Source organism: Staurois parvus, unplaced genomic scaffold (assembly GCF_062004578.1).
Source record: "Staurois parvus isolate SC_StPar_1 unplaced genomic scaffold, SC_StPar_1.0 ptg001296l, whole genome shotgun sequence".
NCBI classification, from domain to species: domain Eukaryota; kingdom Metazoa; phylum Chordata; class Amphibia; order Anura; family Ranidae; genus Staurois; species Staurois parvus.
The window spans coordinates 330,001-346,987 of record NW_028319092.1 but is presented as its reverse complement, the minus strand read 5'-3'; the positions used below and the strand labels follow the sequence as shown (position 1 = coordinate 346,987).

General features: G+C 41.4%; 1 protein-coding gene across 3 annotated transcripts in view; it reads right to left on the bottom strand.

The window, feature by feature from the left end:
* Window positions 1-8,044: 8,044 nt before the first annotated feature.
* Window positions 8,045-16,987, bottom strand: part of FBXW9 (F-box and WD repeat domain containing 9) — a 36,153-nt gene continuing 27,210 nt past the window's right edge. For 2 of the 3 annotated variants that reach the window (XM_089660958.1, XM_089660957.1), the window contains exons 9-11: window positions 12,879-12,968; window positions 10,304-10,369; window positions 8,045-8,134 (exon numbers count right to left, since the gene is read on the bottom strand). In XM_089660958.1, the coding sequence (XP_089517084.1) occupies window positions 8,063-8,134; window positions 10,304-10,369; window positions 12,879-12,968 (228 nt within the window). In that variant the 3' untranslated portion in view covers window positions 8,045-8,062. Of the gene's footprint in view, window positions 8,135-10,303; window positions 10,370-12,878; window positions 12,969-16,987 lie in introns of those variants that run through there. The other variant, XR_016308146.1, reaches the window with a different exon arrangement.

Genomic DNA, 16,987 nt, shown 5'->3' with positions numbered 1-16,987 from the left:
AAGGTCTCCTCCATTCTCCCTTAGATACACATATGCCTTTAAGTTCTTTCATTGTGTTTGTTAAAAGTCACATCCATAGCTAGATCGCATTTCAATGTATTCAACGTGATTTGTAGGTATTTGTTTGTAAGAAATGTGTTAATAGCATGTATTTGTGAGAGACATATCTACAAGCATATTGTAATTTCAGTTTATGTGATTGTATTGCAGTTTTACAGAAGTATTTACAGAACTAAATTCTGTTTTGGAATTAAACACAACGCTGCATCTGTCAGCTTTGTTAGCTAGCTGTCGGCTAACTGTTAGGACAGCACAAGGTCCATAGTGGAAATGTAAAAATTGCTCTGGTCCATAAGAGCTGTACAGGTACCAGAGCAGAAGTGGTTATTGTAACAAACTAGCTCATCAGAGCTGGAAGCGGAGTTCTTTTTCTTTTCTGTTATTTGAGGTATTCCTCGATCATTCCTCACATCCCCCCTTTCCAGTCCTGAGAGGCAAACGTTATCTCCTGACAGATGGTGTAGGTCAACTGGGGTAAGACATCCCTGGTGGTGCTAGTGGTCTGGGAAAACTGTCACCTTTCTCACCTACGTCTGATAAGGCCGCATTTCTCAGAGGGCTGGGAAGCATTGACCCAAAACGGCGTAAGCCCACACATTATCAAACTGACCAGAGTAATTGCACATTCCTCAGGTCAACCGTATGTTTCATGTCATGTATTATGAACTGTAGGTAATACAGAGTTTCCCACAGACCACTCCCAAAACGTGTAGTCAGAGCCCCCCCCTTTGAGAGGGACTTTTAAGAAGAGACAAGTGAGTTAGAGCTACACACACACACACACACACACACACACACACACACACACACAGAGATCTCCCAGCAACATCGTAACAAAAGGAGATCAAGAAATCACCCTGCTGGGAGGAGCCTAACTATGGTGGCGCCGGAGAGCACGATGTGAGTGCTCTCCGACAACCTCCGAGCATAGACCACCACGGAAACCCCCTATGTTTAGACCTTGGAGACCTACCTGAGCAAGGAGGTCTCCAGGGGGAGAGACGCCGGCGCTCTGAAGAGACGGGAGCGGAGATCGGGGAGGTGATCGTGCCGCGGTGACCCGCGATCAGCTGTTCGGTTGCCGGGGAGATGGAGTAAGGAGGAGTGACCACGTGGGTTGGCCGCAAGGCAGCTCTGGGAAGCGGAGACGCCGGCCGGCTCCCTGCCAAGTGCTGGGTCCCAGACAGGAGAGCGGAGACGCCGGCTTAAACCCCAAACCTACCGTACAGGAGAAAAAAGAGGAACAGGACCCACATCCACAGTGTATAGGAGACCCTGCAGGAATCCCCCAGAGACATTGGCCAGGTGTAATGAGTGGACGGCTGAGGATCTAAGTCAACCCACTGGGTGAGTGGGTGAAGAAGGGTGAGTCCACACGTAAGAACTACATGTAATTGTTTATGCTGGCTGAAATGTGGGAAAGGACTTAAATATTGCCCATAAAGAGAAAAGGGGGATTCCCAGGGGATTTGGAAAGTGAGAAGTGGGAAAAAGAAGTGTTAAATTGACAGAACCTGTTTGACATCATTACCCCAATATACAGCTTAAAATTTCCCTCTGATTAAAGAGCACAGTTATTGCAGAAGATATGAAGAATAAAAGTGCTAAAGGAAGTGGGCTAAAAGGGTCTCAGACAGGTACAATTAAAAAATACACCTCCCAGGGGAATGTGACTCCAGAAAGGGCCTATAGTGGAAATGAAAAAGGGGAAATGGAAACTTCCTTGGAGAACAGTCCTAGAATGTCATTGGGCCTGGAAAGTAGTAACCAACAGTGGAAAGAAAATTCAGTTAGGATAGATCTGGCAAAAGATCTACAAATGCCAAATAAAAGAGAGATGAAACAGAGGAAATTAAACTGGATGGAGTTTTTAGAGCAGGAAAGTTCCAACAAGGTAATGCGAAGGAAAAATCAAGAGATGTGATTGTTCAGTTGCAAAATTATGGAGATAAAGAAGAGATTTGGAGAAGGATTAAAGGAAGAACAACTATTCAATATGGTGATATAAATTTACAGATTTTTGCGGACTTATCGCATGAGACTTTGTGGAGAAGAAGAGCTTTGAGGCCCCTATTAGAGCAGATGAGATCAAGGAATGTGCAATACAGATGGGGTAACCCAGAGTGTTTAATCGGTTGGAAAAACGGTGTTACAGCATATCTGAGATTTCCAGAGGACTTAAGAGACTTTTGTGACAGACTGGAATTGCAGAGAATGAGGATCAGTGGGTGGGAAACAGAGATAGAAATCGGTATTGGGGAAAAAGAAGCATGGCAGGAAGTAGGTAGGGGAGGGGTAGCGAGGAGTTAGTTGGGGTGGTGTGTTTTTTTTTTTTCCCTCTTCCCTAACTTTCTCTTTAAATCGTACCGCTAAGGATAAAGAAACAAAGCAAGGGTGGGAAACCGTGGTGGTTGGAGGGGGGGATGAGCCGTACATGGGAGGAGTTCAATTCCCAGGTATAAAAATCAAAGGTGGGTTTATTACCACAAATGATTGATAGGCAGCTTGAAGGCCTAATTAGGGGGGGGCGGTGGGGGGTGGCATGGGCAGGGGGGGGGGCTGGGAGGGGAGTTGGGTGGGATGGGAGTTGGGTGGGAGGGAGGGAGGGAGGGAGGGAGGGAGGGAGGAGAGGAGGTATTGGGTTAATACTCTGCAGGACAGTAGGGATAAAGAGGAAGAGGCATTTGGAAGAGAGATGGAGTTAATTGGGAATGATGGAAGAAATACAGTTTATAACCTATAATGTGAATGGGCTGAGTTGTCCAGGGAAGAGATTTAGGTTGTTTAATGAGTTACATCATAGGGCGACGTCAGTGGTATTTTTACAGGAAACGCACTTTGAGATAGAAGCAAACGTGAAATTGAAATCCAAACACTATCCAATATGGTATTATGCAGATTCTCCAATTAAAAGAGCAAAAGGGGTTGCAATAGGTTTGGCAAAGAATATGAGATTTGAGCTGGAGGGTAGAAGAACCGACCCGGAGGGGAGGTTTTTATTCTTAAAAGGTAGACTTCAGGGGATAGAGTGTACTTTAGCCAATATATACTGCCCTAATAAAAATCCGGAGATGTATATGAAGGGTCTGTTGAAAAAATTAATGGAATTTAAAAAAGGGCGTTTAATAGTAGCTGGAGACCTAAATTTCTGTATGGACCCACAAAGGGATAATACCTCTTCTGTGCAGAGAGAGGGGAGTAGGTCTCTGAGAGCTTTGAAGAAAGCGATGCATGAATATCAACTAGTGGATACTTGGAGAATAACACATATGAAAGACAGAGACTATACCTTCTTCTCTAATGCACATGAGATGTACTCGAGATTAGACTACATCTTAATAGACCATCAACTTATAGATCATCTGGTTAAAATTGATATAGAGACAAGGACGCTCTCGGATCATGCTCCGGTCGTAATGAAAATGGGATGGGGAAGAAGGGGGTCTGGAGGATTAGGGTGGAGGTTAAATGAGGCTCTTCTTCTGGATGAGGATGTAGTTCAGAAAATCGAGAAAAAGATCAAGGTATACTTTAAGGAGAACGAAATAGAGGAAGTATCGATAGCTACAGTCTGGGAAAGCCATAAGGTATTCATAAGAGGTATCTTGATTGCGGCAGGAGCAAGGAAGAAAAAGGAAAGAAGAGAGAGGGTCAGTGGGTTATTAAAAGAAATATTGGACTTGGAGCAGATACATAAGAAGAAAATAACAAAAGATACGAGACAGAAGTTATTGGATAAAAAAGATGAGCTAGAGAGGTTGATGGATGAGGAGAAGAGAAGAGTATACAACAGGGTTTTGAATGAGAGATATAGATGGGGAGACAGACCAGGAAGATATCTAATGAGAGCTTTGAATAAAAAGAAAAATAGGAACTATATAGAAAAGATAAAAAGTTCAAAGGGGGAGTTGGTCCACTCAAACAAAGAGATTATTAAAGTATTTGCGGAGTATTATAAAAAGTTATATAATATTAATCCCCAAGGCCCTCTAAAAGAAGCTCAAGAGGGAATTAATAAAAAAAAGATGACATACTTAAAAAATGCGGGATTACCAAAACTAAGTGAAGCACAGTTGAACTCCCTAGACGCAGAAATTTCCCAGGAAGAAATTAAAAAAGCATTAAAAAGCACAGGGGGGAAAAAGCCCAGTTCCGGATGGCTTTACAGTTAAGTACTATAAGAAATTTAGTGAAGTACTGATACCCAAGCTGGAGAAATATATGAATGCTCTGGGAGGTGGGATGGAAGTGAGGAGAGAATCCCTACAGGCCCATGTAGTACTTATTCACAAGGAGGGAAAAGATCCATCTCAGTGCTCCAGCTATAGACCTATCTCATTATTGAACACTGATACTAAACTGTATGCAAAGGTGTTAGCAAACAGGTTGAGGGATCTGAAGCCTGAATGGATCCATGGAGACCAGGTGGGCTTTGTACCGGGGAGAGAAGGCAGAGATAATGGCTTGAGAACCCTGATGCTTATTCAGAAAAGTAGAAAAGGGAAAGCCCCGGTGGCGCTCTTGTCAATTGATGCAGAGAAGGCATTTGATAGAGTGGACTGGGGCTTTATGATGGACAACTTAAAAGTGCTGGGGATAGGTGATAGAATGCAAGAGTGGATAAGTAAATTATATAGAGAGCCTACTGCAATCATCACGGTAAATGGGGAGAGATCAGAACCCATAGGAATGTCTAATGGTACAAGACAAGGCTGCCCACTGTCCCCCCTGCTATATGTATTGTCACTCCAACCTTTGTTGTCAATAATAAGAAATAGTGGATCGGTAAAGGGAATTCAGATAGAATCCATAGAACATAGAGTAGCGGCCTTTGCGGACGACTTATTGTTCTATGTGGGGAATCCCCGAATAACACTCCCAAATATAATGAAGATTCTGAAGGAGTACGGTGAACTATCAAATTTAAAAATTAATCCAACGAAAACAGAGATCCTGAATATTAATATATCAAAGAATGAAAAAGAAAAACTACAAAAAGAATTCCCCTTTATATGGAGAGAAAAGGAGATAAAATACCTAGGAATAAAACTCACTGCCTCATCTAAGCATTTGCATAGATTAAACTATATCTCTTTGATAAATGAGATCAGGGAAGATTTAAAAAGACTAGAAGGAGGAAATCCATCCTGGATAGGACGGATAAACCTAGTCAAAATGGTAATTATGCCTAAAATACTGTATAGATTTCAAATGGTACCAATTAAAATCCCAGAAGCCTTCTTTAAGATAACGAAAAAAATGTTAACAAGATACATATGGAAGAATAAAAAACCCAGAATAGCATATGAAACATTGAGTAGGACTAAAGAGAAAGGGGGATTGGGTCTACCAGATGTCAAGAGATACTATAAAGCAGTGGTTTTAGCAAGAATATATGACTGGACATTTAACCATAAGGGGAAAAGTTGGGTAACAATTGAAAATGATCTTAGTGGCATTAGATTGAACCAGATGATATGGGTCCCACCACAGTTTAGGGGAATCAAAGATAGCACAAGTATCTACACTTTAAATGTTCTTAGGGTATGGGACAACTTACACAAAAACATGAAATGGGAATTTAATTCTATATTAATGCCTCTCACAAATACTGAGTACTTTCCCCCGGGAAAGAACAAGATATCAGGGAGATGGTTTAGAAAGGAGGATACCCAACTGAGAGATGTTTTGGTGGAGGGGGAATTGAGATCACTTAAAGATTTAATAGAGAAGAAGGGAGATATTTTTATTAGGATAGATGAGTGGAAATATTATCAATTGAAATGTTTTATTGGAAATCTACCGAAACCCCTGAGAATAAAACAGGAGTGGAATATGTTTGAAAGGTTGTTAGAGACACGAAGAGATGGGAAGCACGGTATTTCAAAAGTGTATAAAATACTCACAGAATTAGACACAAACACAAAGTTAACTTTTATCACTAAATGGGAAAGAGATATGGGAGTTGGGTTTGATGAAGATAGACAGAGAAAGATGTTTAGATTGATACACGATAATGTTAGTATGAGAGAGGTTGAGGTTAAGTGTGTGACACGATGGCACATTACACAGAGTGTAAAGCACAAGATGAATGGGGAAAATTCAAATAAGTGCTGGAGAGGATGTGGAGAGATGGGCACGGTGTTTCACATATGGTGGGAATGTCTGAAAATTCAGACTTTTTGGAAGATAATAGTCAAATTGATTAAAGAAATAACTGAAATTGACATAGGATTAGACCCAACGACGTGCTTCCTACACAATGTGGAGACATCTGTAAATAAATATAAAGATTCAGGTATTTGGTACTTCTTGAATGCGGCGAAAGGTTGATACCTAAGTTTTGGTGGAAGGCTGAGGTACCGAAGGAAGAAGACTGGATAAATAGAGTAAACCAGATAGGTAGAATGGAAAGATCATATCATATGCAGGAAGATAGGATGAGAGTTTATTTTAGGAGATGGGAAAAGTGGGAAAGAGCTGGATTGAAAGAGAAATATAGGAAAATATGAATTAGGATGTTAGTAAAAAATTAACAAGCCTCAAGAGAGTAGAATGGGCTAGAGTCTGCAACCCTGTAATCTTCTTCCTAATTATCTCTTTGCTGTGTCTTTATATACATATATATATATTTTTGTGACATCTCTTTGTAAATATTGTATCGCACCTGTTTGACCCTGGTCTGGGGTCTGACGCCGTCGGCGTGACGTATTACTGTTAGTCGCGGTCATGCGATTGTCACATGTTGGTGGCGGCGATCGTGGATCCGTGACAGTTATAATGTTCAGACTGAAATTATCACGGGCAAATGTCCCTATGCAAGAATTGGTTAAAAATATAAAGTAAAGTATATATAAAGTAAGACTTTAGTCAAAACAGCTAAACAAAAAGCTGAAATGAATGTAATTCTGCTCAGCCAGTCTTTTGACTTTACATACCTGTGCCACACTTAGTAACCAGCAACACAACGCCACTTGGCATTACTGAAATTTTAAAGCTTTATGTGTTATATGCCTGCTCATTGGATCAGAAAGGCTTTAAAAGACAAATTAAGGGCCAGTTCACAACAAACATGCACTCCAGATGTGTTTCTGCTTACAGTTTACACCAGAAAAACTAACTCCAGATGCATTTCTGCCTGTGCATTTTTGAAGCGTTTTGAAGTGTTTTTCCCCATTTGTTTTATTTTACGAGGTTTCCTGTTTTTTTTTTCTTTCATGTAATGCATTCTGATGCATTTTTGATGCATTCCAGCTCGTTCTTGACATGTTCCAGTACAGTTCTGTGCAGAAGAATTGCTGCATATTCCACTTTTTTTTTTTCACTGGAATGCCCTGTAACTGACTGCACTGGTATGAACTATGCCATTGAAATCTATATAATCTACTGTTCATGCTTTTTTGATGCAGATAAAAAAACCCACACTGGACTGCATCTGGTGTGAACCGTCCCTAAAGGAGCATCATCACACTGCTGAAGTCCACCCTGTATGTCCCTTCTCCCATTAACATTCTTCCCTTCTGATTCTGTGCCTCAAAACATGCAAGACAGCCAGCACTGCTTAACGTAGTAAGTGTAACACTGGATTTCCAAATCACCTTGATTTCTGCAATGCAGGTGATTGTGGGAATACGCTATAAAAACAGATTACTGGCGCTTATTCTGGTTTTAAAGGCATCTATCAGATAAAAAGGCATATCATGGCATGAGAACCTCATCTCTAAAAAGGTATCAAATGTGTTGTCTCTTTTGAATTGACCATACACCCCACCAGGGGCGGACTGACAACTCATGGGGCCCCCGGGCAATAGGGGATCATGGGGCCCCTGTGTCCTTGCCCAAACTCAAAAAAGCCTATGAAAAAGGTACCAGGGGCATCTCATGGGGCCCCCTACTGACCCCGGGCCCTCGGGCAGTGCCTGAGTTTCCATATGGTCAGTCCGCCCCTGCACCCCACTATACTACAAACACAAAACATAAGAAGTGAAAGCAAAAGATTTTATTATGGAAACCTCCAGATCTCCACAGTTTGTTCTCCAGAAGCCGCAGCCACAGTGCCTCCAGCCACACTGACCTGTGATCAAAAAACAGAAGAAGATGAGAATCGGATACAGAAGTGAAAACAAAATGTGGAATAGCAGAAAATTAAAGTGATTGTAAGGGCGAAATTTGTTTTAAAAAACATAACGAACATCTCTACACTTACCTGCTCTGTGCAATGGAATTGCACAGAGCAGCCACGAACCTCTTCTCGGGTTCACCGCCAGCGCTCCTGGCCCCTCCTCTCTGTCCAGTGCCCCCACAGGAAGCCGCTTCCCATGGGGGGGACTTGGGCGTGCTCGTTCCCAAGCCCCACTGCTGCGTCCATTGACACAGACAGAACTCGGCCTTACCCCCTGCTTCCTTGTCATTGGCTTTAATTGACACCATTAGAAGCCAATGGCTCCCGTTGCCCCAACAAAGCCAGTGACACACGGAAGTGAGGGGGGAGAAGAGCTGCAAGTGTGCATGGTGCTGAATCGAATAAAGGCTCAGGTAAGTAAAGAGTGGGTGAGGGGGGATGCTGATTGTAACAATTGGGTGCAATAGAGACATGGAAGCTGTACGTGACAGTGATCTTGTTAAAGTCTCAGCATTTTGGTTTCATGAGCAGTGTTTCTATTCTTCCCCCTACCGCTTTGCAAACTATGGAATTTGTAGCTGTAACTTTTAACGAACTTCAGAAGAGCCTCTTATCTTAATTAAAACACAAGTAGATGCCAGCGTCCAGGGCTGTAAACAGCTAATTAGTCTTGGCAGGATGTCTGTTTCCAGGGACCATGAAAAACACTTTCCTCTATCCTATCTTAAAACAGTAATAACTCTCTCACTTCTCTCCCTACAGTTATGGCCTCTACTGATAAATTGATACAAATACGTTATTCACATCAAACCTATTATATTCCTTTATGGTTATTTCATATGTAAAAAAGGGACTCCGCTGTGTGTCATAACTGGAAATCATTTGAAAGCACATTTTTTCACATGGTTTGGGAAGGACGAGTGACTGAGTTTAGAGCAGATAATTCTGGCTTCCCTAACATCTGAAACCTTCTTCTATGTTTGCTGGGCATCGCTGAAGATGAGAAAATGAGTAATGCTACGAAACTATTCCTTCTTCTATGTCCGGAAATTCATTGCTAGGAGGTGGATTTATGAGAAAAATCTGACTCTGGTTACGTGGAAGAGAATGGTTAATGTTGCCCTTCCACTTTATAGATTGACGTATGAGGCCCGTGGATGCCCCCCAAATATTTGAGGGTATGGAAGAAGTGTTCGGATGCTTAAATAATCCTTGTTAATGCCGCTGGGTGGGTTGGAGGGGGGCGTAGGGGACTCCCTTGCTAGCTAGCTGTAGGTTGCTATATCACACTCCAATGGTTCTGATGGATAGTAATTTGTATATTGGTTTGTTTTTTTTTTTTAATCGAAAATTTTAACTTTTATGCTCGATTTAGATTTAAAATAATGATACCTGGCCTATTTTTACAGTTAATTATGGTGCTTTATATAATGGCGATTGTTGTGACTGTATATTTTGATGTTGGCCTTTACAGCTATGATATGGGCCATATTCTGTATATAACTGTTGCTTTGTTGTCTGGCAATAAAACCTCTTTAAATTAAAAAAAATAGGTTGTTTCCTGTGAATGGCTAAGAAGCACCCAGCCCAACATGATTTTGTTCCAGCAGTAGATGGAAAGTCCCTGTACCCCTACCAGAACACAGTGCCATCTACTGTATGTAGCTGATGTTACATACAGTTTATACAGTGCTGACAACAGCCACATTTCTTAGCAATGGAAATCATTTATTTGGGCCTACTTGACCCAAATGAACTATTTAAAAGTAACACAAAACCTGGTGTTAGGCTTTAAGTATATAATACAGTCCGAATTTTTCAAGGATGAGCAAATTCTTGTCACGTTCATCTAAAAAATGTTTTATAGACTCCTCATATCTCAGCAGCATTTTTTAGCTCAGCCAACATTGAGGACCTCGGCAGGTTCTTAGTTTGGGCTGCTAGATGCAGACATTGACAAACAGATGACAATCCAAGGTGTTAATGATTTACAAAGTAGTATATCAAATATGGAACGACAATCAAGTGAGAAGTTCACGTAAAACATTATACTCAGGTAAATGTTACAATACATTTAAATAAGTAGCACTCTAAATTTTATTTTTGAAACAACAAACTTACCCCATTGACGACGTTGCTGTGTCTCAGTGTGCAAAGTGTGCGTGGAGGGTCGGTAGGAATGTGGACCTGGAAGTGAAAGCGCAATGTTGATGTCTAAAGATAGTCCGGCTACTTCTTAAACAGAACCAATTTTAAGGAACAACAGTCCTCCTTGTGTTATCTTCAATTAACTTTGTTAGAGTTTAGACTGATGTCTATCACCTGGTGGAGCCCTTTGGATCATAGGTTCATATGGTACATGGTGCATCAATCTCTGCCCAAGGTGTGATTAAGAGGCTTGTTCACACATGGTGCGATGACTCGTGTTCTTTCTGCACTGGAAGAACACCAGTCACCACTAGGGCACATGAACAACAATTGTTTTCTATGTGTCCACGTCTCATTTCAATGAAGCCTGCAGATGCGGAGCAGTAAGCTGCGATAATATGCATGCTGCATTTAATCCCAGCTCAAAAGGAAGGCACTGCCACCATCCTGCTGTGCAGTGACATGACTGAAGTGTCATTTTGGGTACATCAAATAAAGTTGTCCAAGAAAAGAAAAAAAAAGAAGAAAAAAAAAAAAAGAATTGTGTGATGCATTAAAACCCTGCCGCCGCCGCCGCCACCATGGCAACAATCCCCGCCCCATCCCCCACCATACCTCGCTTCAGCCTAAATCTGACAGCTGGCCACATGCTAAAAGGAAGTGTTTAGTATGGGGGCAGTGTGAATGGGTCCTAGGTCTTACTTGTCATTCACTGGCCAGTAGACGTTCTGCCATCTAATGGCCACTGATGTTCATTAGAAAGTTGAATAAGAAATGTATTTCTTAGTGCCAGAAAAAGCAGGCTTAAAGCAACCCTGTTGTGGCCTAAAACAATAAATAAAAACATTTCAAGTCCCTGCAAAAGAAGACTAATATTAGTTATGTGTTCAGCTGCTGCGCCTGCAATCTTCACCTTTTGAACAGCTACACAGTCCACAGAATATTCTGCTCCCATCCAGGGGCGGACTGACAACTCATGGGGCACCCGGGCAATAGGGGATCATGGGGCCCCCAGGCAATAGGGGATCATGGGGCCCCTGTGTCCTTGCCCAAACTCAAAAAAGCCTATGAAAAAGGTACCAGGGGCATCTCATGGGGCCCCCTACTGACCCCGGGCCCTCGGGCACTGCCCGAGTTTCCAAATGGTCAGTCCGCCCCTGCACCCATCACACCTCAAGGTGTGCTGGATGCCAGGTCCTTCATGCTCACTGTGGTTCTATCCACCAGTGCCTACGTCACTATAGGACATGTACTTTGGATGGTTTGTCTCTTGCGAGGCACAAGTGGCGGGACAGATAAATAACAGTCTTCTCTTGAAGGATCCGCTCCAAACTTTTTATGATGTGACAAAATTATTTTAACCATGACTTGGGCAGGAGTAAAGGCTCCATGCAGAACTTGGTCCTAGGATCCAGGTGACTTTTCGGGTATCAAGACATCATATATACAGGCATAAACTGAGGGTCTCTAAAATTCAAAACTTATTTACAATTTAACTTAGAAACCATAACTGCATAAAAAGTATAGCTGGGAGTCACGTGTGTCCCTGTACCTTTAAGGAGGGATGGGCTCCTCCAGGCACACCTGCCCTTAACCTATCCACTGATACATGTGCTCCTACTATGGAGGCTTTGGAAATTTTAGTTAGGTCCAAAGTATATAGAGGACCCTTGTGGGACTGTGGCTTACACATGTATTTTCAAATGTGTGCAAAGAAAACCCTGTTTTTAACATATACTGTTAGACAGGGCCAAATTGGTTGTTTTGCAGGCTGGCTGGTAAGTGTTGCTGGGAAATCCTTTGTTTGTTTGCGATGTGCATTGTCCTTCCATATGCACCTTACTGCTAAGGCTGGTTATAGGTTGGGATGGTTGCCATTTTTTGCGTAGTTGTATAAAAAGTAGTCATTTCAATGTGTAACATTACCACCATTTCACTGTTAATTTACCAATGCATTCTGCAAGCTTGTTGGCTTATGGAACTCTTAGATTGTAAGCCAAGGAGCAGGGCCCTCCTAACCCTCTTGTATTGAACTGTATTGTTGCTGTATTGTCTCCCGTTATATTGTAAAGCGCTGAGCAAACTGTTGGTGCTATATAAATCCTGTATAATAATAATATATAAATCCTGTATAATAATAATAATAATGGAACTGAGCGTATATACTGATGAGTGGATGGTTAAGGGCATATGTGTAGGAGTATTGTATTTGGATCTGTAACCTTCATACAAGGTTTCTTGAAATGACCTGGTTAATGGTTTTGTAATTTATCTTTAGAAAAGAAAACAAATTCTAGATTCATTAGACAATTCTTCGCCTGGCTCATTTTTCATTTGAAAGATGTCAGGCAGGAGGGGAAAAACAGTGCCACCCACTAAGTTAATTTTGTGCAGTTCATCAGGAACTGGCCAAACTTCGTACAATGTATGGCCAGTTCAAAAAGTTTTGAGTGATTAATTTCCACATACACAAACTGCACTGGTGATCATTCTGAAAAAGAATCCATGATATATTATTTAGTAAGTGCCTACTATTTTGCTCACTCACCTTCATGGTTTTATCAGTGGAAGTTGTATAGAGTGTGCCTGCTGAGTGACAGATGCCAGTGATCTGTGAGGTGTGACCTACATCAAAACACTGATGGGAGGAAGAGAGAGAGAGAAAGACAAGGGCAGGAGATGTGACAGACAAGAAGAAAGAAGGAGACAGATGAGAAGAAGAACCAAAAACCAGAAGGACAGGAGAGGAAGAGTGCAGTAAAGAGAAGAGATTGGAAGGGGAAAGGAAGAATAAAGATGAAAGGATGGAAGGGGAGAGGAAGAATAAAGATGAGAGGATGGAAGGGGAGAGGAAGAGTAAAGAGAAGAAGAGAGAAGGGGAGAGGAAGAGTAAAGAGAAGAGGAGGGAAGGAAAGGGAAGGGGAGAGGAAGGGTAAAGAGAAGAGGAGGGAAGGGGAGAGGAAGAGTAAAGAGAAGAGGAGGGAAGGGAAGGGGAGAGGAAGAGTAAAGAGAGGAGGTAGGAAGGGGAGAGGAAGAGTAAAGAGAAGAGGTGGGAAGGGGAGAGGAAGAGAAAAGAGAAGAGGAGGGAAGGGGAAAGGAAGAATAAAGATAAGAGAATCGAACGGGAGAGGAAGAGTAAAGAGAAGAGGAGGGAGGAAGAGTAAAGAGAAGAGGAGGGAGTGAGAGAAAGATCAAGAGAAGAAGATGTGACAGACAAGAATAAAGGGGACAGATGTAGACAAGAACACAAAAAAACAGAAGCAGAGGAGAGAAAAAAAGAGTAGGAGAATAGAAGGAGAGGGGAGTGAAACAGTAAAGAGGAAAGGTATGGAAGAAGATTAAAAAGAAGAGGATCAATGAGGAGGAAAAGTAAAAAGAAGAAGACAGAGAAGAGGATAAAAGACAAGAGAGTAAAAAGAAGAGGAGGGAGAGGAACAATAAAAGAGAAGAGGATGTAGGATAGAGGCACATTAAAAAAAGTAGATAAATGAAACACGAAGAGTTAGGAGAAAAGGATAATAAGAATAAGTAAAGAGATGAGGATGGGAAGGGAAGGGAGAGGAAGACCAAAGAGAAGAGGATGGGAGGAGAGAAGAAGAATAAAGTGAAGAGGAATGAAAATTAAAAAGAAGAGGATGAATGAAAGAGGAAGAATAAAGAGAACAGAGAAGAGGATAAAAGGGACAAGAAGAGTAAAAAGAAGATGGACACAATGGGAAGAGAGGATGAAGAAGAGAGGCATATTAAAAAGAAGTGGATGAATGAAAGAGGAAGAGTTATGGGAAGAGAATATATGGAACAGGAAGAGTAAAGAGATGAGGATAGAAGGGGAGAGGAAGAGCAAAAGAGAAGATGAGGGAAGGGAGAGAAAGGAGTAAAGGGTAAAGGATGATTGAAAGAGCAGTAAAAAAAGGTGAAGAAAGTTTTTTAAAAAATGAATCGACCGGAAAGAGTAAAACCAGGATATAGGCATAGAAAGAAAAAAGGATAGGAGAGGAGTAAAATGGCAGTAAAGGACAAGACGATAGGAGGAAGATGACCACAAAAGAAACAAATAAAAAAAAACAGATCAAAGAAAGGGGGGAAAAAGGGGATTAGTATGAGAATACAAAGAAAAACAAGGGTCACCTATATAATTATACATATCACCTGAATGAATGATCAGTACCTTTAATACACAAGTGTAAGTCAAGATTGTGTCTTAGCCAGTCTCTCACAGTCTCCAAACTGGGAAGTCCAGAAATCAGGATGTGATCAGGATGACCAGATCTTAGAAACAACGACCTATTTTATCTTACATATTTATAGGGTAGCTAAATATTCTGTAGTAATTCACATGCAGCCATACACATCAGTCCCTATTCTTAAAAAAAAAAACAAACAAAAAAAAACCTTACATTCTAATATCCTACCACATCCATTCAGATACATACAGTGGGGATCGAAAGTTTGGGCACCCCAGCTAAAAATTTGTATTAATGTGCATAAAGAAGCCAAGGAAAGATGGAAAAATCTCCAAAAGGCATCAAATTACAGATTAGACATTCTTATAATATGTCAACAAAAGTTAGATTTTAATTCCATCATTTACACTTTCAAAATAACAGAAAACAAAAAAATGGCATCTGCAAAAGTTTGGGCACCCTGCAGAATTTATAGCATGCACTGCCCCCTTTGAAAAGCTGAGACCTGCCAGTGTCATGGATTGTTCTCAATCATCGTCTGGGAAGACCAGGTGATGTCAATCTCAAAGGTTTTAAATGCCCAGACTCATCTGACCTTGCCCCAACAATCAGCACCATGGGTTCTTCTACGCAGTTGTCTAGAAAACTGAAAATAGTTGACGCTCACAAAGCTGGAGAAGGCTATAAGAAGATAGCAAAGCGTTTTCAGATGTCAATATCCTCTGTTCGGAATGCAATTAAGAAATGGCAGTCACCAGGAACAGTGGAAGTTAAAGCAAGATCTGGAAGACCAAGAAAAATATCAGACAGAACAGCTCGCAGGATTGTGAGAAAAACAATTCAAAACCCACGTTTGACTGCACGATCCCTCCAGAAAGATCTGGCAGACACTGGAGTTGTGGTACACGATTCCACTATAAAGAGATACTTGTACAAATATGGTCTTCATGGAAGAGTCATCAGAAGAAAACCTCTTCCACGTCCTCACCACAAAAATCATCGTTTGAACTTTGCAAATCAACATATAGACAAGCCTGATGCATTTTGGAAACAAGTTCTGTGGACCGACGAGGTTTAAATTGAACTTTTTGGCCGGAATGAGCAAAGGTACGTTTGGAGAAGAAGGGGCACAGAATTTAATGAAAAGAACCTCTGTCCAACTGTTAAGCATGGGGTTGGATCAATCATGCTTTGGGGTTGTGTTGCAGCCAGTGGCACAGGGAACGTCTCACGAGTAGAAGGAAAAATGGATTCAATAAAATTTCAGCAAATTTTGGATGGTAACTTGATGCCATCTGTGAAAAAGCTGAAGTTAAAGAGAGGATGGCTTCTACAAATGGATAATAATCCTAAATACACCTCGCAATCCACGGGGGATTAAATCAAGAGGCGTAAACTGAAGGTTTTGCCATAGCCTTCACAATCTCCTGACCTCTACATAATTGAAAATCTATGGATAGACCTTAAAAGAGCAGTGCGTGACAGACAGGCCAGAAGTCTCAAAGAACTGGAAGACTTTTGTAAGGAAGAATGGACAAAGATACCTCAAACAAGAATTGAAAGACTCTTGGCTGGCTACAAAAAGCGTTTAAAAGCTGTGATACTTGCCAAAGGGGGCAGTACAAGATATTAACTCTGCAGGGTGCCCAAACTTTTGCAGACGCCATTTTTTTGTTTTCTGTTATTTTGAAAGTGTAAATGATGGAAATAAAATCTAACTTTTGTTGACATATTATAAGAATGTCTACTCTGTAATGTGATGCCTTTTGGAGATTTTTCCATCTTTCCTTGGCTTCTTTATGCACATTAATACAAATTTTTAGCTGGGGTGCCCAAACCTTCGATCCCCACTGTACATTACGGATGGAGGCTGAGTACCCCACTAGCATGTTTTTAGAGTTGAAAACTCCAGGCAGACTGCATCTCTGGTTTGGATGGGCTTTCAATAGTCAACTCACAGACAGTAGATGAATGGCAGGAGGTGAGATGGCTTGGGTCTTAAAACCTAAGCCTCTTGTAGACTGGACCTGCACCCTTACCAGTTCTGTAATTATTTCTGGTAACTGTATAAGAGTGATTGTGTGTGTCACAGATGCATTTATACCTGATCTCTTTAGTAGCTTCTCCTGTGTCTCTTTGTTTGCCCAGGGTCTTTGGACAGCTAAGGATAGCTAAACCCAAAAATGCTTACCAATCCTTAGATGAGGTTTCTGCATTAGTTTTATGTTTTCAGGCTAAGAACATTTTTAGAGAGTACAAAAAATATCTGTTGATCTTACCAGAAATGCAGTATGCTTGTCACTTCCTGTGAGTGGCACTGGAAGCATATAACAAGGTTTTCTCCATTCTGTTAAAACTACTAATCCTCATATCCCCCATGTAACGGAGATGAACAAAGGTAGACATGGCTGTATTCCAGCCTTTGTGACAATCATGGCTCCCTGCATAGATACAGTGGAGTAAGTGAACAGCG